General features: G+C 36.0%; 1 protein-coding gene across 1 annotated transcript in view; it reads right to left on the bottom strand.

Moving 5' to 3' along the window:
* Positions 1-4,749: 4,749 nt before the first annotated feature.
* St8sia6 (ST8 alpha-N-acetyl-neuraminide alpha-2,8-sialyltransferase 6) overlaps positions 4,750-25,154 on the bottom strand; it is a 115,674-nt gene continuing 95,269 nt past the window's right edge. The window contains exons 6-9 of the mRNA XM_046423054.1: positions 15,442-15,586; positions 11,727-11,839; positions 9,182-9,274; positions 4,750-7,292 (exon numbers count right to left, since the gene is read on the bottom strand). Coding sequence (XP_046279010.1) covers positions 6,830-7,292; positions 9,182-9,274; positions 11,727-11,839; positions 15,442-15,586 — 814 coding nt within the window. The 3' untranslated portion in view covers positions 4,750-6,829. The remainder of the gene's footprint in view (positions 7,293-9,181; positions 9,275-11,726; positions 11,840-15,441; positions 15,587-25,154) is intronic.

Here is a 25,154-nt window from a genome sequence, read left to right as displayed (position 1 = left end):
ATCTTGGATTTGATAAAGATTTCTTGAACTTGTCACTAAAGGCACAAACTCTAAAAATTTTAAAAATCAATAAACTAGATGAGTAAATTTTTTTAAAAATTGCTATTCTAAAGACACTATTAAGAAAATGAAAATGCTAATCACAGACTGGGAGAATACAGTTGAAAAATTACATCTGATAAAAGACATATCTAGAATCCACAAAGATTTCTTATAATTCAATTTTAAGAAGAGAACCCAATTAAAAATGGCCGAAACATTTTAACAGATCCTTCACCAAAGAAGACCCCTGGAAGGCAAATAAACTCATGGAAATATAATCATGAAGGAAATGCAGATTAAAATAACAATGAGATGCAACAATATATTCACTAGACTGTCTAAAATTAAAAAGATTGACTGACTATGGCTGGACATACACCTATAATTGCAGTGGTTTGGGAGGCCGAGGCAAGAGGATCACAAATTCAAGGCCACTACTGAACTATTTATTGTTCACTATTCAATCTCCAGTATTATTCAAGCAATTTATAGAGGCCCTGTTTCAAAATTAAAAAAGTAAAAAGGGCCAGAGATGTGGCTCAGTGATTAAGTACTTCTGGGTTAAATCCCTGGTACCAAAAAAAAAAAAAAAGATAAAAAATTAAACATTTATTGAAGAAGGTACTCTGTGTGTATGATACTAGACAAAGAAAAAAAAAAGATTGTGCCAAGTATTGTCAAGAATGCAAGATAATTGTAACTGCCATACACTCCTCATAGGAACATGAACTGTTACCACTGCTTTCGAAAAGTTTGGTAATTTTTTTAAATGTTAGATATTGGCCATGTGACCAAGCCATTCCTATTCTAGATATCTGCCCTAGGGAAATGAAAATACATATTCACACAAAGACTTGTACATGAACGTTCATGATATCTTTATTTATAATAGCCCCAACCTGGAGACAATTAAAATGTACATAAATAATGAGTGGATAAACAAATTGTGGTACATTCATACAACGGAATTTTAATCAGCAAATAAAGAAATGAACTATTGATACACAAAGGTCATGAATGAATCTCATTATTATGTGGAGTGAAAGAGTAAGACAAAAAAATGAATGTACATAGTATAATCTCACTTCTAGAAAATTCTAAAAAATGTAAACAGTCTGTAGAGTAAAAATGTAAACTAGAAAAGTAGATCAGGGATTTCTTGGGACTAGTGTGGAATGGATAGGGAGGAGCAACAAGGAACAATCAATTACAAAGTAGCACAAGGAAACATTGGGGACAATGGATACACACACCTTCTGGATTGTAGAGATGGCTTCATGGATATTACATAGGTCAAAACTTTCCAGATGGTACACTTTGAATATGTGCAGTTGATTATATGTCATTTATGTACAAATATTGCACTTCATCATTACATACTGGAAAAATTTTGGCTTTAGCATCAGATATGTGAGTTTGAATGTAATTCTGCTCTTATGATGCAACCTTACATAAGTTACTTGAGTTTTGAGTGTCAATTTCTGTTTGTTTGTGTATTAGTAAGAATAATTCTATGTGAGGATAAGAATGTGTCAATGGCTTGTTGTATGATAACGTATATTATATTATTCTTAAACCTACTTCCATTCCTCTATGCTATGGGCATCCTTCTTGTATTTGACATGTGCCCTTGAATAGGTATGTATGTATTCATGTATATGCTTTAAGGTAATGAAAGGACGTTGTGTTATAGCTCTTACTTTTCTTTTTATTCTAAATGTTAAGGATATATTCTTGTTTATCTATAGATACCAATAAGGTATTTCTAACTACTGTGTTATTTTCCACATTATGTATCCACCAAACTTGACTCATCAGTTTCCTAAGAGTTGAACACTTCTATGTCCAACTGTCTGCTTAAAGAATAAAATGAATATCCTAGTACTTGTCTCCCTATGAATCTGCACAAAAAGTTTCCTTGAATGTATATCCAAAGTGAGAGAGCTGGACCATAGGACAGACAGGATTCATATTATTCAGTACATCCAGATTTTTCCCCAAAAGTGTTGAATCAATTTAGTCTTCCACCAGCACTTGAAATTAACGATGCTACTAATTTTTGCCAATACAATGGATATAGTATCTCACCTGAATTTGCATTTCTCAGATTACTATTAAGTTTGAGCATCTCTTTTTACTCTTATTAGCTTCTCAGTTTTTCCCTTTGTAAATTACATTCTTATCGTCTGCTCATTTTTATATTGGGCTCATGTCTTTTACTTTTTGAAGTACCATGAAATGTCTGTTAATGTCATTAATGTTATGCATTGCAAAAGCTACTTCAGTCTGTCACCAGCCTGTGAGCTTTAAGGTGTTATTTACTGACTAGAAATCTTTCATTTTAATATAGACATAAGCACCATTTCTTAGCCTAGAACAGTTCTTTAGAAATTTTTTTATTGTATTTGAGAAAAACATTTCCTCACCCATATCTCATGCATAAACCTCCTACATTTTCTTCTATTAGTTCATACTTTTGCCTTTTCATCCAACTTTAATCTTTCTGGAGTCCAACTTTTTGCAATGTAGGCATTTATTTTTTTCCATACGATGGGACAATGTCTCAATACCATCTGCTAAAGTTTGTTCTGTCTCCGTTATGTAATGTTGCCTCTTTACCAAATATCACTCACATTATTTTTATGAAAGAGTAATGCTCCTAGAAGGGTAATGACCCAGAATAATGAGGGTTAAGAGAAATATCCCTGCCCATTCACCCTCAGGAGAACAGTGACACAGCTAATCGTGGGGTCAGCCTTCTGAAGCCACACACAAATAAAAAACCTTACACATACCTAGTGGTTCCAAACAATTTTTTTTGAATCAACTATAAAGAAAGAAGTAGTCTTATTAGGTTAAGTGCAACAGATACATTAAATAAATTCCTGCAATGTTTAGTAGCAGTTAATAGTTTCCATGTAATGTTACATAAATAACATGTTATGAGTATCATAATTACATTACACATCACATCCAAACTATACTTTAGCAATAGCTATTTAGGATGTGCCAATGATGTCCTTTGGTTCCAAAAGCTTTTGGTCCTTTTGGAACCAGAGGACATCATTGGCACATCATTTGCACTTCTATACTGTGCAAAAAATATGCAATTGTCCGTGGTGTGGGCCTGTTATCCACAAAGTTTTCCAGCTTTCCTAAAGCCTCCTAAAATTTGTGGAATGGTTTAGGGTACTTGATGTGATATACCCTCTAACTGGCAAATTTTCTGTAAGTAAGGAAAAAAATATAGGCAAAAATATTTCTGACTTATGGCTTAATTCAATATTCTATACATAGAAGTCCTAACAACAACAACAAAAAGTCCTTGTCTACCTGCCTGAGTGCACATGGGTTTACTGGTTGGAATTTACATAGAGGGAAATCTTCCATGAAAGTCATGGTCTATTTTTCTTTGCCTTTTTTTTTTTCAGAGGAAAATATACTGGAGGCTTCAAGGACTTCTATACTGTGCAAAACTTATGCAATTGTCCATGGAGTGCTTTTCTAAGACTATAGAGCACTGTGTACTTCAATGAGTATTTCTTCTTACCCTTGTGTTCAACTGGAAGCTATTTTGAAATTTTGTTGTATGGTTACATTGTCCAATGATGCTAAAGATGTACTTGAACTTTAAGAGCAGAAGATCAAATTGAATCCATCTAACAACACTTTAGCAATGCTTGTTACTCAGAGATTTCTTGAGTGTTACAGTCAGGCTTGGTGGCAGTTAAGTCTCCAAGAAGGAGTTCTCAGTTTTTCTTTGTGTCCTGATCTTGGTGGAAAACTTGCAAAGATTTATCATTATGGAACAGAAAGAACTGCAACTTGTTTTAAAATTTATATAGCTGATATGCTATTTTGCCAAAATTTATAGTCTATCATATTTTAGAAAGTTCTATATAATGTTCCATTTTGGAACCAAAGGACATCATTGGCACATCAGAATGGAACACATGCTCTCGCAGGAAGGAAACGTTATGATGTGAAAGAGGCACATACCTTCCCCTGCTTTTAGTTCTTTTCAACATATATAGACTAAGCTTTAAATAATGGCCAATAACTGAGCCGTGTTGAAATCACAGCTGCAGATTTGGGAAAGAGTTATAAAGGATGCATATGTTGTGGCATATATAGTTGATGCATGATAACATAACACACAAAATATGATAGAGCACGAATTTTACCATAGAGTACATATCAGATATGTGAATTGCAGAACAAGTAACAGCTGTTTTGATTCTGTAATGGTGAATTACTGTAAACTTTTCACTGATATCAGAACAAAAGAAAACTACGAACTCCATCTTGCAGACTTGTAGATTAACTACCACTATGTCTCAAGATATCTCCTGATGTCTTTTTGACTAAGGATGTTTGTCTAATGTGAAGCTAAACAAAGTGGTAAAATTTCAAACATGCCTTTAGGATAAAAGTTAAAAAAGAAATAAACTTCTGATGAGTGAATGGGAAAAGATCTACATTTTCTCCACACATACACACACAAAAAGAAAATCTACACTTTTTTCCTACTGAACTTTTCCTAGGACATGGCACATGGTTATCATTATATTCCTTGATCTCCTAATATTTTGAATATTTCTGAAATCCATATCTGTGACATTGGAAATTCCATTTTGACATTATAGAGAAAATTTCCTAAGTTAAAATAGCATGTTATATGTGAAGAACTTAAGTAGGCACTACATGTCCAAATCATATGTAATTTTTATTAAGTAATATGTAAAGATCCCACATTGTGTATTTAATAATTTACTTCAATATATTCTTTTAACTCAGCAATCATGTATTTCCAATATCATCAAAAATAGTTTATTTCTACTTGCCATAAAATATTCTGAGAAAAACATTTTACTAACTGTAAAATACTAGAGTGTTCTGATCTATTCTGAATCCATTGCTAGTATCATGATTGAATCATTACTGATGCAGCTAATAGGTTACTTAAAACCTGTTAATTAAATCTATTAGGAACAATAGAAAAAAGCCACACGATCACCACAAAAGGAAAGAAACAAAAATAAATTAGAATTTACGTAACAAAAAGCATTTTCCATTTGAAAAATATTTATATATGAAATTTTCATCAATTTTATAAAGGTAACAAATTTCATTTACTATAGAGGGACGAATTTAAATATGAACTCAAAATAACCCAAACCGTCAAGTATAAAGATTCAGCACAGTGTTCTTAAAAGTGGACATTTAACCAAACAATCATCTGGCTCATATAATAATTCATAGATTATATTTATAATTATTTTGTCATTCTAACCTGGTCTATTTCCAGTCTTCTTGCAGAAGGTACAATGATGAGCAGGAGTATATGCTTGTGATTCCTTAGTAAGCCAAATAACTTATTCAGTGGACTTAGCTTAGCAGAAATCCTCATAATGGAATGGTGTGAAAATGCAAATATGCAATATCCACTTAAGTTTTATTTTTTAACAATGGATAAACTATTAGCCTCATTTCTCATGTAGGCATAACATCTTTCCATGTGAGCATGGCAAGTTTTGGGTGTTGTCATCCTAATGCATTCCTGTGAAACTGGTCAGGTCTGACTTATTTTCATTTTACAGACGTAGGCCCAAGCCACCCACCTCATACACTGTACCTTCTCCTCATTTGGCATTTTTTTTGGGAGGCAAAAACTATGATCTACATTCAAATATTCTCATCATCTCATGTTCCCTCTGCCTAGAATCTTCTTCATTTGGTAAAAACTTATTCATTTTTACTTTTAATTCTGAAATCAACTAATAATCTCTGAAATAGATTCTACTGAAATAGATTTAATTATTCCTGACTATGATCCTTCTAGCACTTTTCTTATAACTGTTGACATAACATTTATTGTATCAGGTCAGTTGATACACACACCTGCTTCCTCCTACTAGGGCAGACATCTTTATATCCCTCCCACAAAGCCTCGTACAGGGCCTGGCATGAAATAGCTGTTTAATATTTTCTTAAAATTGAGTGACTCCTACAGACAACGGGTAAGAAAGACTGGGTATTTTAACTATTCATGTTCTTGAAATAGATCTTGTAGTGGAAGAGAAAAAGGCTTAAGGGTGAAGCAGGATGTTAATATAAAATCATAAACAGTGATTAAGCATGTAGATAAAGGAAGAAAAGAAAAGGCCCAAATCCAACCCCACCAGCACTGGTGATATCACAGGTGAATTTAATCATAAGCAGGCATACTGTTGGCCATTCAAAGAAAATAATTTCATTCCTGATTAATGAATGATTTCTTGCTTAACTACATAATTTTGTTGTATGCACGCTTGAAGACAGAAAAATGGGAAGGATGTTATTAATAAAGAGAATCTATTATTAATAAAGAGAAACCAACCCCATGGATACTGGCAATTCAGCTATTCTTTTCAGAAAGGACCTCCAAGAGAACATACCTTTCATAATCAGTCTGGTGAGGGGAGAAATGTATAGTAAATACAAACAAGAAAATAGTCCTAGAGTCCCTATCTCACACCAATTGCCCTGCCAAGAATTTTTGCAAATTCACCCGATTCACTTGCATGAGCCATATATCATGACCCCTACTTAATAGGGAAGGAAATTTAAGATGCGAATGCTTGAATGACTTGTGGAGGTTGCAAAGTTAGTGGGGGAGCTTTGGTTAATCCAAGTTTTGGAGATCTTCCTAGGATACTGGATATCAGCCTCCTTTTGCATTTGGAAACAGTTACTCACCTACTGCATTACACAAGAATTATTCTCATTTTAAGAAACTTTGTTTAAGCTATGTTTCACATTTGCCAAATTGTAGTTTGATGATGCCTTTCATGTGAAGGTGGAGGAACTGGCTATATTCTTTGGGCATCTTATGGAAACCGCGCTTAGGCAACTTATTGTCATAGTAGTGATGGCTGACAGGTGTGTTCTCCACGGTCTTAGAGAAGGGCCAAAACCCATACAGCTTCACATTTTCACACATTTCCACTGCGACACTTGCGATCATCAAGCCGGTAGACAAGCGGTATGCATCCACACCTTTAGTTCTCCAGAAAAGGCCAAGCTGTTTCAGGTACTTGGGATGGAAAAAGAGAACCTTCTGTCTTGCTTTAGACTCTCTGAGTGTGTGGTACACTTTTAAGGAGGGGCCAGTGTTTGCCCTGTAGGAAAAGGCTGGCAGAAGAAGGAACGTGTCTCCGTAGGTTGCAATATCCTGCAGAAATTCTGCTTTCTTCTTTAAGTTCTGGTATCTGCCAAATTTTTAAAAAATCATAGTCGTCAAAGTAATAATAATCAGAGTTAACAATTTGGGGAACATGAGGATGAGTTTACCTCTAGTCAAAAAAGAGCTAAACTATGAACTCTGAAAAATCATGCAAGCATCATGAAAATATCAAGAGTTATATCTCCCTTGGAATATCTAGGTTTTCAAGTTCTACTTTCTTACTGGACCATCCCCTTACTGGACAGACATTTCTTGTATTATTTAGTAGTCCTCCTCAATCATCTTTTTCTAACATTGCTTTCTGATGTTTTAACGTCTTCCAAATGTACAACCAAATTTTTTTCAAGCATTTGAAAAATTCATTGAGCTATACATTTGTTATTTGTGCACATATTATAAATATTGAATTATAAAATAGAAATTTCCTTTAGAAAGCCTGAAACACATGTGGGCAAATTTAGGTATCCATTTATATTAGGTTAAAATTTTCTGTATGCATTAAGCTATCACTATTATATATTTCAGAAAGGATACCTTAGTAAGTGTTACAGTGAGAATGATTTTTCAATATCTACTAAAGTAAGCTTTTGGAAGGCAGGTACAATATAGTTTTCCCTCAAGAGATTCTGGAACTGTTTGGAGGGGCATATTCTATTAATAATGATCATCAGTCACTTTTGATGAAAACAACAAAGTAAACCTATGGTTGGGATTTTTATGAGCCAATCGACATTTTGCAGCAGCCACACTGCAGATATGAAACACAGGAATTATTTTTATGTAATTTTTTTATTTATATAAGACAGCAGAATACATTACAATTCTTATTACATATATAGAACACAATTTTTCATATCTCTGGTTGTATACAAAGTATATTCACACCAATTCATGTTTTTATACATGTACTTTGGATAGTAATGATCATCACATTCCACCATCATTAATTACCCCATGCCCCACTTCCACTCCCACCCTTCTGTCCTATTTCTCCCATGTTCCCTCTCCCTATCCCAGAATCAGCCTCCTTATATCAAAGAAAACATTCAGCATTTGGCTTTTAGGGATTGGCTAACTTCATTTAGCATTATCTCCTCTAACTCCATCCATTTACCTGCAAATGCCATGATTTTATTCTCTTTTATTGCTGAGTAATATTCCATTGTGTATATATGCCACAGTTTTTTATCCATTCATCTATTGAAGGGCATCTAGGTTGGTTCCACAGTTTAGCTATTGTGACTTTATAAACATTGATGTGGCCGTGTCTCTGTAGTATGCTTTTTTTAAATCCTTTGGGTATAGACCGAGGAGAGGGACAGCTGGGTCAAATGGTGGTTCCATTCCGAATTTTCCAAGAAATCTCCATACTGCTTTCCATATTGTCTGCACCAATTTGCAGTCCCACCAGCAGTATATGTATGAGTGTATCTTTTCCCCCACATCCTCGCCGACCACAGGAATTATTTTGTCAGAGATAAACTATTCAATGTGAAAACTGTATTTTGCCAGGCTGTCCTAGGGCTTACCCCCAAATGTCTAAATACAATAAATTTTATGAAGAAAGTGCCACGAAATTAAAAGAGTAATGATAAAATAATGCTAAAACTCTGAAAGAACAGGGAATAAATTAACTTCACTAATATTGAAAAAGGATAAAGAGATAAATAAGTTCTCGTTTGATCAGAAACACCTAGCTTATGACATTAGGAGCACAACTGAGTCATACCTTTGATGAACCACAACCTCTGTAGGATGTCAAAATTTGCTAATGTATTCTTTTGTATTTTCCCCCAAAGCCATTCCAGCTGTATTGCAAGTCATCCGTAGCAAAGAGATTAGCACTTAGACTGAGAAACATGTTAAACAATGAAAAAGTATTCTTGAACAATTATGTAATTTGGAGATACTTACTTTAGCATTATTATACTGGGATTTATAGTCACAAGACTGGTTTTACTGCCAACATCTTGACTAACATTTCCGTTGGTTGGAGGGATGTTACACCTGAAATATGTAAGAAAAACTATTTTCAAAATATAACTTGTAAGAAACAAGTATATATATCTCCAAACCTAGGATAAATGTTCCTATGTCAGAGAAAATCATTGCTTTTAAAAGAGAACCTCAGAATCCATTTGATTTCCATTTAAAACTATTTAATAAGTACTGAACTCGTAGCTGACATTTCAATGTTATGTAAAATATACAAATTTATAAGTACTTTCAATATTTTCAGTACATTTTATGAGCATCAAAACCAGAAATGACAACTACACCTTGCCTAGCTTTTGAAGAGACTTTAATCCTTTTATTAAAATCATCACTTATATTGATTATATTTCCACAGTGGTATGATAACTAATTTACAGACTTAAAAATAAAATTTGAGGTGCTGCAATCAAGGTGTTAGCATCTTCCAGAAACAAAGACTATATAAAAACATCAAAATCTCCCAATTTCCATATGGACAGTTTTGCACCAAATTATAGCATTAATAAATAAAACCTTAATGTTCTCATAGTGACAATGACATACTGATTTTCTCATCTTCCTTTGAGCAATAATTTGTTTTTACATTGAAAACCAAGTGAAGAAATCTAATTTAGAGTATATTTTAATAAGGAGAAAGGGGGAAGATGATTCTGACTCCCTAAATATATTTGAAATTTGAAGTGGCTCATCTCTTTAAAGCTAAGCAGAAAAAGAGAACACCAAGTGCTTCCTAAGGAAGGCTAAAATAATGTGACTGAGGCTGAAATGTTCTGTTCCAGGCCATATGAAACACAGGGAAAAATGAAACAAGCACTTTCCTCTTTGATACAAAAGATACACCAGAAAATAAATACGGCACCTTGGGGAAGTAAATGTCAATTATAGATAGGAGGCCAAAGCAATGACCTTATTAGTGGGCCTCCTCTATCAACCCACAGTCCCTTTCTTTTGAAGAATCAAAAGTGATTTCCAAGATAGTACCACAGGAAACTCTTAGGGGAAATATACATATTACATATCATATAGATACATGGTCACAATAGTATGGTTGTAGCATAGGAATACTATAGTTATTGACTAATTTTCATTCCTTACACATTTAAGTTGTAGCTCCAAATTTTTTGAAATGGAAAAAAACAAGCAGCTTTCAAATTTTCTTATAAACTATCAACATGCATAGGCAAAATAATTTCTATCTTAAAAAATTAAATAAATTCTAATGATATCAACCACACCTAACCCTCATTTTGCCTTTCAGTTTGAGTGGCCAACTTCAAAAGGAACTCTCTGTTCAGAAAAACATCTGGCATCAGCAAAAGTAAAATCTAGAGGCAAAGGCATTTATTTTGGAGTTATAAATGAAATAACTGCTGAGACTGTTTTGTTTGTTTATGTTTTGAACCCAAATTTGTATCTCCTATACTTGCTATAAAGTAAAATCAATGTTTAGACATAATATTCAACACAGATGTTTGGGGAATTTTAGGTCTATAAAAAGTCTATTGCAAGAAAGGTTATTTATCTTCATTATGGGTTTTTCCACACTGGGAATTTGACTGAAATGGCTATCTTAACATTGACCATGAAGAACACATTCAATAACTGTAGGTCTGTCATTTTCTTCAGCGTAAAATTTTAAAATGAGATTCAAGTGAGGAGGAGCTATTTATTGAAAAATTATAATCTTGTTTTCAACTGATAAAAGAAGTAATGTTAAAGCACGAGGGATCAAAAGACCTCTGATATATAAAATCAATACTCCTAAAACGGAAAGAAACAGGTTTCTTCCAACTCTTTTAAAAGGTGCATTTCAATTGAAAACCATCCTCAGATGGATGAATCACCTTTCTGTCATACTTTGAGAGTGGAAATGCTTTGTAGCATGGCTTATTAGTATGAGGCACACATAGAAACCACTTTTGTTTCTATTTTTGTAAACTAGAAATATCAAGATAAAAAAATGATTTAAAACCAGAATTGAGGGAACCTGCAAAAAATATTTTTTTAATTTCAAGACAGAAAATTAAACAATGATGTTCATGGCTTAAAGTGTCAAGATCAGCATTTTGCTTAGCTACTGGAGAACAACTTCTCTGACATTCTCTGTGAAAAAAAAAAAAGATCTTCAAGGTCAGATGAGACTGGGAATTACTCCTCCCTGGAGTCCTTCCCAGGGAGCAATGCTATCCATTCATTTAAGTGGTGAAGGCCCTGATAAGTTTTGTAATCCCAAACCCTCTTTCCCTATGATTTCTTTCTATCAACAGTAGATGAAGATGGCACGTTTTCAACTTTATGGTATGAACCTCATGAGCCATGTAATAATTCAGGCAAGCCTACCTGGGTAATCTGTGGATTTTAGCATACACAACAACTCAAAGTCAAAATTGACACAGGGTATATTTTCATTACCCCCTTTATCCAAATGATCTTTGGTTTCCAAGAAACTATTGACAAGTCTTACCTAAAAACAAAGTCAAATTTATCTATTTCAGTTCCGCAGAGAGAGTTATTCAGAATCCCCCCATTTCCAACCACGGCACACTGGTTATAAGGATACTCCACAAAGGGCTGGGACTAGAAGAAAAGAGTGGAAAACTAACATGAAATACCATTCATTTCAGAGCCACAAACACCATCAGCTTAATTCCAGTAACTTAACTCTTCATATATGCTAAGCAGAAGAAAAAAAAAAAAAAACAAAGCAAACTGATCAACTTATTATGGTTTCTAATAAAATATCATTCCATAAACCTGTTTGATTTCTCTTAAGAGGAAAAGACAGCACATAATATATACAATAAATCTAAGAGCACAAAGCATAACATATTTGCATACAAAATATAATATATATCTCGTACATCATGTAAGCAGTAGAATGGAGTAGCAAAATTTCATATCTTTCCAACAAATGGACATTTTCACACACACAAAAAGGAAAATATAAAGAAGTTATAAAGTAGCATTAAATCTTTTATTCTAAGGCATAAAATTAATAGGTAATTTAGCAATAGTTTCCTGTGCATCTTAAATAGAGCTTCAGGCTCAGTAATGGTTTAGATTTATGCTTGCTGGTTCTGCAAATGATCAGCCGGGTGCTTCAGGGGGACCTCCTAACTCTGGGCTGACATACTTCATATCAATTTCAGAGGCCTGAGTATTTTTCATTTCCTCCTAGAATCCGCCCCGCTTATCCCACAAGGTTTCCCATTTTCCCAGAGTCCTCCACAGTATGAAATATAACGTTTCAATTCAACAGTGCACTTCACCTTTTCTGGTCACTCCCTTAAAGTAATAATGTGTACTTGAGCCTGCAGCAATAATACCAGCTCATACCCCACAGTGATGACGTCCTGGTCCTTCTACTTTGTCTCTAATATTAGAATGTAAGTCTTCAAGGGCATCAACATTGTTTTGTTCCTTAGCTTTTCATTTCCCTTCATCTTTCCCTCCATAACTAGCCTTGCACAATGTACGCAGTGAGTACATACTTATGTTTCCCCAGGGCAGACCCAGCGGTGTGCTGGAGCTGCCTCATTCAGATTGTAGGAGCCAACTGAGCAATATTCAAGAACTCCATGAGTTGCCAGCTAAACCACTGGTGTCTTGAAACCAGCCATGGTGTTGGTATTGAAACCACTGAAAATGGCAAAGGCTCTAAAGTCTAAGACAAAACCCCTCCCCCAAGCCATTTCACCAACACCACTGTCCACAGCTCAGGGCTGATGTGGTTCTGGGCAGCGCAGAGTGCTGGCAGAGCCCCGAGTCACTAAGCTGCCACCTGCTCCCAATGCTGCATCTGGGAAATGCCCAACCAGCCAAGAGAATTTTGATCCCGTACTTCTCTCTTTGTAAGTTTTGTCTGTAAAATTTAGCATTCATATTAAACTTATTGCACGAAAGGCACCAGTCCAAGTGTATAACTTATGAGCACATTTAATCCACACAACCATCTCATGAGCACTTCACAGATGGGAAAACAGAGGTATGAATTTAAGCAACAGCTACAGAGAAGCATAGCACTCCCTGTATGAACCCAGGCAGTCTGCTCCAGAGAACCTTCTGGTGCAGTTTCTTACTAGTCAGTGAGTACAGGGTTAATGTAACTGTGTGACTTATTCCGCTTCATATCCACAATGCCTACCAAAGCTCCTGCCTTTTAAATGAATGATTCTCTGATACCTCAGTCTACTTCATGTCACTGAACTTTCAGCTCAGGATGTCTTCAGACAGTGTTCACTCAATGGTACCTCAATAAATTCTGAATTTTATAGATAGGGTAGAACACAAAAATGCAAACCTGCTCTTTATGGTACAATAGAAAAGATTACTGAGGGATATATATCTCAAATTAAGCACTCAAAATAATGACTGTGTTCTACGGTTTCTTGGTCAACTGGGGGGAAACATCCATATGCTTTGGGATCTCATGTTCAGTAGGAGATGAAATAAATTACAAACCCTAAAATAAACCTCCTAAGAAAATGTAAATTTGCATGGCTCAACAGCCTGCTCATTGCTCACTCTGGTTGAAAATCAACTTTGTTGTTTTCCTTTTCAAGTAACTTTACCAAGTTTTTGGAGAAAATGACTATGCACCATTTATTCAAAAGCATTCCTTGCCATCTGCTGTGTGCCCAGCCATTCTACGGGTTGTGGGTTGTGGAGGGGCAGAGTAGAATAGGGTGGGCAAGTATGCAGCAAGGTAGGAAAGTGGTCAACTATACTATGAGTTCCATCCAAGGAAGATGAAGTAACAAGGGGTTGCATTGGTTCTAGAATTTCCTTTCCCCACTAGTCCAAACTAGTCCAAATGGGATGCAGTTGTTCATCACCTGCAGATTATCAACCCTTATGCTATTTCTTTCAAGATGCCAAGTGAGAGGCAGAAGATCTTATGCTTCTTGCTGGTCAGCAAGATACACACTAGCAGAAGTTGCATGGGTAAAGAGTTGCCCACTACAGTCCTCTCCAAGGCCTTCCTAATAAGGAACAGAAATATTCTTTTGTTATTAAATTTTCAATTATAGGCCATTCCATTGCACCACGAGAAAGCTTTATGAGTTTCCTTCTTGAAGAAACATGGTCTGTATAACTATAGACCATGAATTGCATTCATTTTGTTGATTTCAAAAGACCATATTTTGTCTTCATAAAAATTTTCTCTACTGCCAACTATTTTCTTTTCCACAAAGCTTTTGGTATTTTTTTTTCCTTCGTCATTTTCTGTTTATTTCTCATTCATTCTCAGCAAATTATCCTTTCTCTGAAAGGTCATACAAAAAAAATCAAAGCAATTTACATGAACAGCAATAATTTAGTTGAAAGAAGTCAAAAAGTCCAACAGAAGGGAATTAATTATAAGACTCTAATATCCCAAGGTTGGCAAACTGTGATTCCATTTTGGACCACATTGATTTGGCCTCGTAATTTTTAAATGGATCATGAAAAGATGCCTGAGAGTATATGTTTATACACAACCAGATTTTCGTGACAAAAATTTTTCCAAGTTTGGGTTTGTATTTAGTGATAAGTTTTTCCACATTTGTGTCCAGCAATAGAAAACCATATCATTACTGATTTGTTTTCTTAACAAGTATATGTAGTGGGGAATGTTCTAGGAGCTTTGGCTACACAGGGCAGACAATAACCTCTATATTATGAATATTTGTTTATTTTCCACAAATTCTTACATATTTACTTCCCAAAGATAAGCCACATCAACCTACAGTTTCTTCGTGAAGGAATTGATGTAGTCACCAAAGTTGACAACTAGAAGCATCTTATTCCAGTATTTAAAGTGAATGTTATCTGCACAAGCCCCAGTAATTACAGTAATTATAATGAAGAAAGCTCAAGTGCCCCATCTCATTGAGAGACAGGAAGAGTCAGTAGATATAAATGACAAATGTCCTTCCCTTAGAGCCACACCACATTCAGAATTGCCCTTCTGTGGATGGGGATGTAGCTCAGTGTGGACCACTTGCCTAGAATGTGTGAAGCCCCTGGTTTAATCCCCAGCAGCATAAAAAAAAATGCCATTTAAAAAGGTTTCACTATACATATTTTATACAACATAACAGAAAATGGTAGTATTTTAATCATCCAACCATTCCTTCATTACTGTAAGTTACAATTTGAAGTGAGAGAAAATTTACCCACAACAAATTTTTACTCACCGCAGGAAGCATATGAAAAATGTTCTCTCCGATCGGGATTGTTCTTTTACTTTCCACCTCGTAGCTCATGTTAGTTCCAACAGGAGTGTTATTTTGAGAAACCACGAAGTTTTGAATAGCATCACAACAGGAAGTAAGTTTTGCTCTGCAATGGGTAAGATGGAAAGTGAGCTGAGGAAAGAGACTAGGAAACCAAAAATAGAGACCACAGTGGAGAAGGCGAGAGAGGAGCTCCACAGGCTGACTTTCCAAAGGTGGACAAAAGACAGGGTAAAAATGGCAGGGAGCATGCTGAAACAGACCCGGTAGGAGGTCTTCTCACCAACATAAAATACTCAGGAGAATAACATTTGTAAATATGAAAACATCCTGTAATGATGTTATTATAATATTAGAAAGAAAAAAAATGAAAGAATACATGAGAGCACTCTCCTTCATCCTCAGTTTCAATTGCTCCATGTCAATTGCAATCCAAGAATATTAATATTGGTCTTGACTCTTTCAAAGGAGAGGGACCATATTCATATAATTTTCATTATAGTCCGTTGTTATAATTGTTCTTTTTATTATTAGTTATTGTTATTAATCTCTTACTCCTCCTAATTCATAAATTAACCTTTATCTTAGGTGTGTATGCATAAGAAAAGCAAGGTAAGATAGAGTTTTGAGTCATCCACTGTGGGCTTTGTGATGTATCCCCTGAGGATAAAGGGGGAAGACTGTATAATTATTTTACAATAATTATAAAAATACAGAAACTAAGAACAGTGTCACCATCACTGGAACAACACACAATCAATTTGTAGGAGACACAGCCAAGGTAAAGAAACGCCATTAAATATACTGATTTTTAAGTGAAATGAATGTAAACTTATAATTCCTTACTGGAAGCCCAGAAAATGTTAATTAGTATCAAGCTGTACTTCAAAATTATTACTGTAGAATGAAACATTATTTTTAGAATGCAGATCCAGCAAGGTGTTTTCAAGGATCATCTGAGTTAGCCCTCAGCCTGTAGCAGGTGAAATGTCAAATTGCTCAGGATTTATATTTTGTCTAATTTTTTAATTCTCCAGGGACATAGATTCCAAAACATCTCTTGATAAATTATTCCAGGGTTTAATCAACCTCAAAGTCTGGGGATTTTTCCATTTTCAGAACTAAACCAGATCTTAAATCCCTTTGCTCTGATAGTTCATTTTATGGAGTTTTCTCTTAGGAACACCATATAATTGGAAACAGTAATCAAACATTTGATTGACCTTTCAATCTTGACAGAATTTCCTCTTCTCTCAGATTTTTCCTAATAAGAGTAGTTTTCCATTATCTTAGTCACCTTGTTCCTCTTTAAACCCTGACTTATTTCTCCATGTTACTTTAAAAATATGTATGCAAGCCGGATACCACCATGGGAGAACAGACAGTGGGTCTTCTGCTAGAGCTGACTTCAGTGACATTGATTATAATTGGTCCTTTCCCATTATACACTTTTATTACTGGTTCTTGGTTCTTCAGGGCATACTGTTGTATACGTTCCTACTGAATTTTGTCCTTTTGAAAAAAATACAATGCTCTAATTTGTCATGCTCATTTTAAATTCAGTCTTTCTGAATTCTGATAATTCTTAAGGGATGAAAGTCAAGGTGGTATTATTTGTACCCCAAGGTCAAGGTTTTCAAAAGTGCTTTACATTATCAGTTAACTTATTTCACAAAAATGTACACTTTCCCCCTTTTTTCCCATATTTTGTATTGGTGCATAACAATTATACAAAATAGTGGGACTCATTGTGGTATATTCTTCTTAATTGAATTCTGTAAACTGCTTATTCCTTTTTGTGTTTTAAAACCTATCATTTCTGAAGGAGAATTCATGGAGATTAACAAAAGAAACAATAAAAATGAAACGATGCATAGTCAACAACATGGTACTAAGTAGTATTTAATTATAAATTTAATTTGGTAGCAATTCATGTGACACATTGCAAACTCAGAAACTTTTATGTGTTTATGATTTTAAGTGTCTCTTTTATCCAGCTTTTTGAGAAACTGAAATGTAATAAATTCTCATTTACCTTTGACAAGTAACTTAATGTCTTTAAGGATATTTTGTGCTTATAAGAATATTGAATCACCAAAAACATTAACCAGAGTTCCCATGGTGCTTTTTTATATTAATAATTTTTTTTCTGAAATTATATTTTTAAAAATATTGTTATAAAATTTTCAAACTTACAGGAAAGTTGAAAAATTGGAAACTGGGCACCAGCTATATTTTATGATTGACTTTTTATTAATTCTGCCTTATTGTGTATCTATCTACCAATTTTTGTTGTAGTTGTTGCAATTCAAAATAGACTGCTGTCCTCAGTACACTTCACCTCCAAATGCTTCCTACCTCTCTCTACTCCCTTCTCAGTCATACAGGCAACCATTTTTGTGGTTTCTAACTTTTTTAACCACAGGTCAGTTTTGCCTAATATAATAAAGAGAATCATATAGTAAATGTGATTTTGTGTAAGACTTCCCTTATAGCCTAACCGCTTTGGCAATTCATTCTGTGTTGCACATTTTTATTGCTACAATCATATTCCATTTTATGGATGTACCAGAGAGAGGGTAGCCAACCTCCTTATACTTTTTAAGAAATCACTAACAACAAAAAATTTAAATACCTAATAATGCATAATAATCTGCTGGGAAAAATATCAGCATAATAATCTGAAATATCATTTCTGAAGCCTTCCTTTAGTCACAAACTAATTAAACTTTTTAAGTCTGTGTATTCTGCTACAGAATGATAAATGTATGCATTTTGTCACTCCTCAGCTATTACTCTGGCTCAGAGTAACAGCCAGTGGCAACATAAAACCGAGCTGCTTATAATCAACAAAATAAAACAGATTAAAAAAAAAAAAAAGATCTCTGTTATTCCATTTCTATCAGCCTCAGGAGAATCAACTCTGATCTTTGGTCACTCCAAAATGAACTAGATGTGTTCACAATAATGAGAATGGCAATTCTTCCCTTCTTGTGAACAAAAGGTGGAGATATTATGAGATGGAGAATACTGTTAGTGTTAATTGGAAAATCCACCATTTCCATGATGCCCAAACTATCTCTAATGTGAAGTTCCACACTCCACAAGAGTTGGTGTCCAGCCAGCTTGACAGGGACAAGCCAAGCATCCACAAAGCACTGTATTCTTTCCACCACATTTGCACATTCATTGCCACTTTGATTCCCACTTTGTAGAGGCAGAAAATACTATTATTTTCATTTCACAGATGAGAAAACTGGGGATGAGAGACAGTAAATGATATGACCAAAGAATTCAGGTTATAAACAACTCAAATCTGCATCTTACGATAATAAGTTCTTGATAGTTTACACGAGAGTATATTGAAATTGTGAATAATGCTGTCACTTACTCCTCTTCCTTTGGAATGCTTTCCAAAATGGTACCATGATATAATAGTCATTCATAAGCAAAGTGATCCAAGCATCATCTGGCTGCACAATCTGCCTAGTCACAACCCAAAAGCTACCATATCATTTATACGTACGTTAAATGCTTCAAAAACTCTATCCAGATATAATTAAACATGAACTTTTGTTTTCCATACAGGATGTACAGGGTTCTCTGTGGGACCAGGGATATCAACTGATCTGGTCAATGTGCCCTAAACACTTGCTGGGTCCCACATGTAGCAACTTCCTTCCCATAACCCAGGTTCAAAAGAGAACATACGGTTCATCCCCCGCCCCCAGAAAAGAATCAGGATTCCCTGGACTGCACCGAGTTCCAGAATTCAGAAGAATTTGTGTACTTCCCAAAGTGCCTAACTTTCAAGGAATAGGTTGGTCTGGGTAGAATCCAGCTTCCTATTTTTAATCTTGATCTATAAATATGGAATCTGAAAATGTACCAACTCATTTTGTATCCCAGATGGTCTAATAAATACACTTTTAAGAAAAGGATATTTTTTAAGTTTATAGAAATTCCTTTTTCTTTTTCACCACAAGTGCTATTTCCTTTGTTTTTATTTTTGGTTTCCTTATTTCATTCATTTAGAGTCTCAGGTCAAAATTGTCTTTTAGTTCTAAATGGAATGCTACCTGGATTTTCATGAAATGTTAATGACTCCTTAAGGCTTATAGCAGTCAGGACACTATTGGACACACTGAATACTAACGACCTCCAGCTCTGAGCCCATGGTTCCCAGGCATCTCTTCTGTTTATTAAACTCTTTGAGATTCCCTAATGAGATGTGGGCCACTCAGGGCGGTGGGGCGGGGAGAGGCTGCAGGCACCTTCTAAGTATTAACAAAGAACTACCATTCTAGGATTCATTCTCTGTGCTTCTAATGAGAGTCCTGGAAAAGGAGCTTCAACGTAAAAGCACCTGCGGAAATGCGAAGGACATGCTTGCCATTCTAACCGTTTCTAATAAAGCAACCCATTTTTCCCCTTCATGAAACCACAGCATACTGGGCAAAGTGATATACCAACTGTCCCTCTTAAGATCCCTTTCATTTCTTTTAAATTTATAACAAACAGAAATTTGATGGCCCTTTCTGGTTGCCTTTCCTCTGGTCCCACCCTACATTATACAATTCACAAATTGACCAATAATGCCAATAACAAACACCTACTGCAGTCTCACTATGTGCTGAATATTTTATGTAGGTCATTACATTTAAGCCCTCTGATAATCCAACAAAATATATACAATCAAAAATTCCCCTTTCACAATTGAGGACCACTCGGGATCACAAAGTTAAGGTCACAGATCACATATTCACTCATTCGTTCGTATTTGTTTAGCTTCTATGAAATACTGAACACTTTGAGGGGCTGTCCACACTCTGGTGAACAAAATGATTGTTTACTTTGCCTTCTTAGTGTTTATGATCTAGTAGGGAAGGTTAAAAGGATGAATTGTAAGGTACTAAGCAGGATTAAAACTCAGAACTGAAGTCCTTACTCTTTTCCCAGTGGAATTTTCTAGAACACTCTCAAGTTCATAATTAGAAGCACTTAATAAAGAGGGCTGTGCGAGCTCAGAGGGTCTTTCTACTATTATTCATGTCAATCATGTAATAGACCCCATGCTCACCTCCTCACTGTCATCATGCCCCAGTGACCAAGCAGACTGCTAATCTCCACATCTGCAGAGGGGCCTGGGGGTGCAGCTCCAGTGGCTGAGGCATGGGGAAAGTGGGAGAGAAGGAATAATTCAGCATTGGGAGTTGAGACCAAGTCATGCCTGCTTAGGGGCAATTTGAAGGATCCTAGATTTGCAACTTTTAATTGTTTAGTTATAACTCAGCAGTGTGCATTGACTTCCCAAAATTCAAATGTGGCCTGGAATCACATAATTAAAGGAAGAGTGGCTGGATAAGAGAGAAAGACACATTCCACTCTGATGCTCAAGCCATACTCTGTGTGTTCAGATCTGTTGTTAGAAGCTTTTCTTTCAAAGGCTCATTGACAAACGGGGGCCTGTCTGGATGGATCAGATCAAAATCCGTGACAGATGAAGAACCAATAATATCCAGATAGCATTGGTCTGCAGCTTCAGGAGATTCATAGCTGTCTTCAAATCTTAGGACTATACATAATATGAAGGAGGAAATAAGAATTAATGTATAATTTCAAGTACAGAATGAAGGATGTTTGGGTTCCTCAAAATCCATGCATTGAAATACTAATCTTCAATGTGATGGAATTAGGAGGGGAGTCTTTAGGAAGTGATCAGAGGTAGATAAGGTCATGAAAATGAAGCCCTGATGAATGTGAAATTAATTACAATGAGAAGTGGGCTATCGGCCACCAAGAGAAGGAATCTCATCTGAACTTACCACAATCATACTGGCATACTAATCTTGGACCTCCAGCCTCTAGAACTGGGAGAATAAATGTTGCTTACACCACCCAGTCTATTGTATTTTGTTATAGCAGCCCGAGCTAAGATAAGGCATAGAGCAATGCATAGAGCAATTCAGCACACATTTACTGGGCAGTCCTAGGTGAGGTTCACGATCCAAGGTCATGAGAATTACGGCTTGCAAATTATTCAATGCAAATATAACTAAAATAAAGGCGGGCCCTAACTTCCAGGAGCTTATTCACACTAGGATCAACAGTTGTAAGATGTAATTGGTATTGATATCATTTCAATATAATGAGACAAGAAGAGGCTATAAGAGGAACATGAGGGAAGGGCACTTCAGCTAACCTGTGGTTTAGGGAAGCTTCTATAGAGGTGGCATTAGCACAGTACCCAGAGGGTCCTCAATAAATATTTGTTCATTGAATGAATCAACCCGTGCTTGGATAATACAGAGCAAACAGCAGCTGGAGACCAGAGAGAGGAAGTCTGGCTGGGAAGTGGCTGGCAGGCTACCGCAAGAGAACTGCCTAATTAAAGACTAGCAAACACAGTGACTCGGGAGGCTAAGGCAATTTCCAGCCTCAGCAATGTAACGAGTTCCTGTTTCAAAATCAGAAATAAAAAGGGCAAGACAATGATTGGGTGATGAGTCGCTCTCTGTGGATTCCCCTGAAGTTCAATATTCCCAGTAGAATTCATTCATTTCACAATATTTATCAAGAGCATCTTGTGCTCCAGGCACTGTGCTGGACCCAGGTAGAAGCCAAGGAATAATGAGGCACCATCCCTGCACTCATCCTGCACCTAGAACAGCACAATTTAGATAAGTAGAAATTGGGAGATGCTTCAGAGCAAAGCAATAAGGGTGCTTAACAGTTTGCTACCTACTGTCTAGAGGGAAAGGTCTGTCAAACAGGGATTTTCTTTCTACAAAGGGTCACTGAACCACAGGAAAGAGAATCGATAGATGCGTGTGCAAGCAGAGAACAATTTGATCCTCCCCAGAGCCATAGAAAACACTGTATTCATAAACTTATAAATTTTTGAAAAGAGGCATAGAAAATTCTTTAGTGAATTCAGAAAGCATATATATATATATATATATATATATATATATATATATATATTTTTTTTTTTTTTAAATTTTAGGGTTTTGGTCTTTTTCTAATTTATTAACTGCAATACGGAGGTAGAAAAGTTAAGGAGAAAAAGCAAATCAAGAAGAGAGAAACCAAGAAGGAGAAAACAAAACAAAACAAAAAACAGAGACAACACACAACACACAGGCACAGCATAAGACAGAAGAAAAAGACACATAAAAGGGAGAAAGACTTGAGAAAAGCACAGAGGACAGAAGCTAAAAGATAATTACACACAAACATCAGGGATGTGATACGGAAGTCCAGTCCTTGTCCTTGATGCTGATACAATAAAGAGAACAAAGTGGTGAGAAAATGGAAACAGAAATTTTACTGCTTTGCTAGCAAAGGAGAAAGGCTATGGACTCAGGACCCAGAGGCTGCCATTCAAACTGCAAAGGGAAACAGAGGGCCTTTAATCACAATGGCTCAGGAGGCTGAGGCAGGAGGATTTCAAATTTGAGGCCAGCCTCAGCAATTGGGACCCTGAAAGACTTAGAGAGACCCTGCCTCAAATTAAAAAAAAAATAGAATGGGTTGGGGATGAGGCTTAGTGGTAAAGCACCCCTGGGTTCAATCACCAGTACCAAACATGCAGGGTTAGGGGAGGAAGATGAAGGTTGTTTCCAAGATCATTATCAGTAGATCTAATTACTGTTTAACTTATATCCTTGAAAGAGCTTTTGTTCTCCTTTCCAGGTCCAGAGTTTTTTTTATTCTTATGGACAGTGAATGCAAGGCAGATAGCTTGACTTAGGACAGAAAGAATGTTAATCTGACTTCCCCCAAGGTTGAGGAGGGGAAGAAAGAAGAGGAAGGAAAAAAAAAAAGAAAAGAAAAAAAAGCCCTTGCCAGTTTAAAAATAAGCCACACTAGTGGTTGAGCAGCAAGGTTTCTATTCCAAGCATGAAGTGGACCCCCGTTATATGAAAGGAAGCTCTGTTATAGATAGACCCCTGAAACATACAGAGAAATGCAAATGTGCACATTACACTGAACCACAGGTTTATGCAGACAGAACACTCCATAGAAACAAGGCCAGAAAGAGACACAATCTACAGGTTCAGAAAAGAACATTAAAAGGATCAATGTGTCAATTTAAGGTTCATGTACATAGATACCAAAATAATAACAATAAACACATCTTTGTTGGTATCCTTCCAACAAACTTTCCATGTCAGCTTATTTGAACCTTACATTTCTAAGAGGGAAGAAAAACTATCACACTCACTACTGATATCCCCAGTTTTCAAATGTTAAAACCAAGTCAGAGAAGTGAAGTGACTTGCCTGAGGTCATACAGCTAATAAATGACATGCCAGGGCTTTGAACCCAGGCACTTAACACTGCCTGATTCTCCCTCATTTGCACAAATCAATCATAACAGAGAGACAAAGAGAGAAGAAAAATCACAGTCCACCCAGCTCCTGTTTCAAGTCATGTGGATTAACTTGAACTTCAGGGGGAAATATCTACATCTTCAGATATTTTGGAAATTGTGATTAAATCTTTGTAAGCCGTGCTGAGTTTCCACACCTATATGCATAATAAATGGGGGGAAATAGTAACCAAATCCCTTCCTCCTGGGGCCAGGGAAGATCCAGCCAAGTCCAGGTTAAGGGGCTGAAGGTGGAGAACAGAGGTCCATGGTCAAGGATAAGGCCAAAAATTCCTACCTAGGAAATAGATTGTTTGGGGCTGGAAGAACCAAGGCAAAGAATAGACTAGAATAGTGGGGGAAGGAGGGTTGAGAAAAATTGGTACATTTGAAACATATTTAGTATGTGAAACTGCTATGTTTAGTGATTGACTGGAAATGGGTACTGAAGGAGAAGATGAAGGACATCAAGAGTCATGCCCAGGTTTCCCATTGAAGTCTCTTGAGGAAGGGTGATACCTCTAGGGAAGAGCCTAAGCAAGGGTGGGGAGGACAATGGTTGTTGGTAATGAAGGTGCTGACCTGTTATGGTTTTAATTCATACTGAGACTCGTAGATGGAAAATGGATCCTTAGAACCCTGAAGTGTGATTGTGAAAGAGCTGGGTTGTGAGGTCTTTGAACACAGGAGAGAGACGAAACCAACTGGCTGGCTTCAGATGCCTTTTGGAATGAGCACAAAGCAACTGCAGAACTGATCTCTCCAGAAACCCCTGGAGCGCTCCAGTGGCATGACTGTCCCCTGCCTTTTCAAAACTGTTAAGTGGAAGTCAATTGCAAATTACGTAAGTGTGAAAAAAGCAAGTTCTAAAAATACAAGGTCAACCACAAAGATGAATGTTAAGATTTCTGAATATATTTTAGTTTTCAGACAAAATCAATCCAGGTCACTGTCATTATTGTTCAATGTGTGAAAAGCATGTAAAGAAATCATTTGTATCAAACTTCAGTTGACAGTTTATACTTTTATTTAGTTAGATATTTGAAGGGAAGATTAAGAAATCTTTTTAAAATTTTTTTTTGTTGCTATAGATGGACAGAATGCTTTTATTTTATTTGTTTATTTTTATGTGGTGCTGAGGATCGAACCCAGTGCCTCACACGTGGTAGGCAAGCGCTCTACCACTGAGCCACAACCTCAGCCTAAGAAATCTTTTTTTTTTTTTTTCCCTTTCAGACTTTGGCAATATATTGAGATCCTGGACTAACACTATAATCTCATGAAGACAGTTTTGTGATTA

The sequence above is a fragment of the Marmota monax genome, unplaced genomic scaffold, assembly GCF_021218885.2.
Source record: "Marmota monax isolate L192 unplaced genomic scaffold, Marmota_monax_Labrador192_F-V1.1 WCK01_AAM20220418_F8-fsc00098, whole genome shotgun sequence".
Taxonomy (NCBI): domain Eukaryota; kingdom Metazoa; phylum Chordata; class Mammalia; order Rodentia; family Sciuridae; genus Marmota; species Marmota monax.
This window is presented reverse-complemented; position numbering and strand designations above follow the sequence as displayed.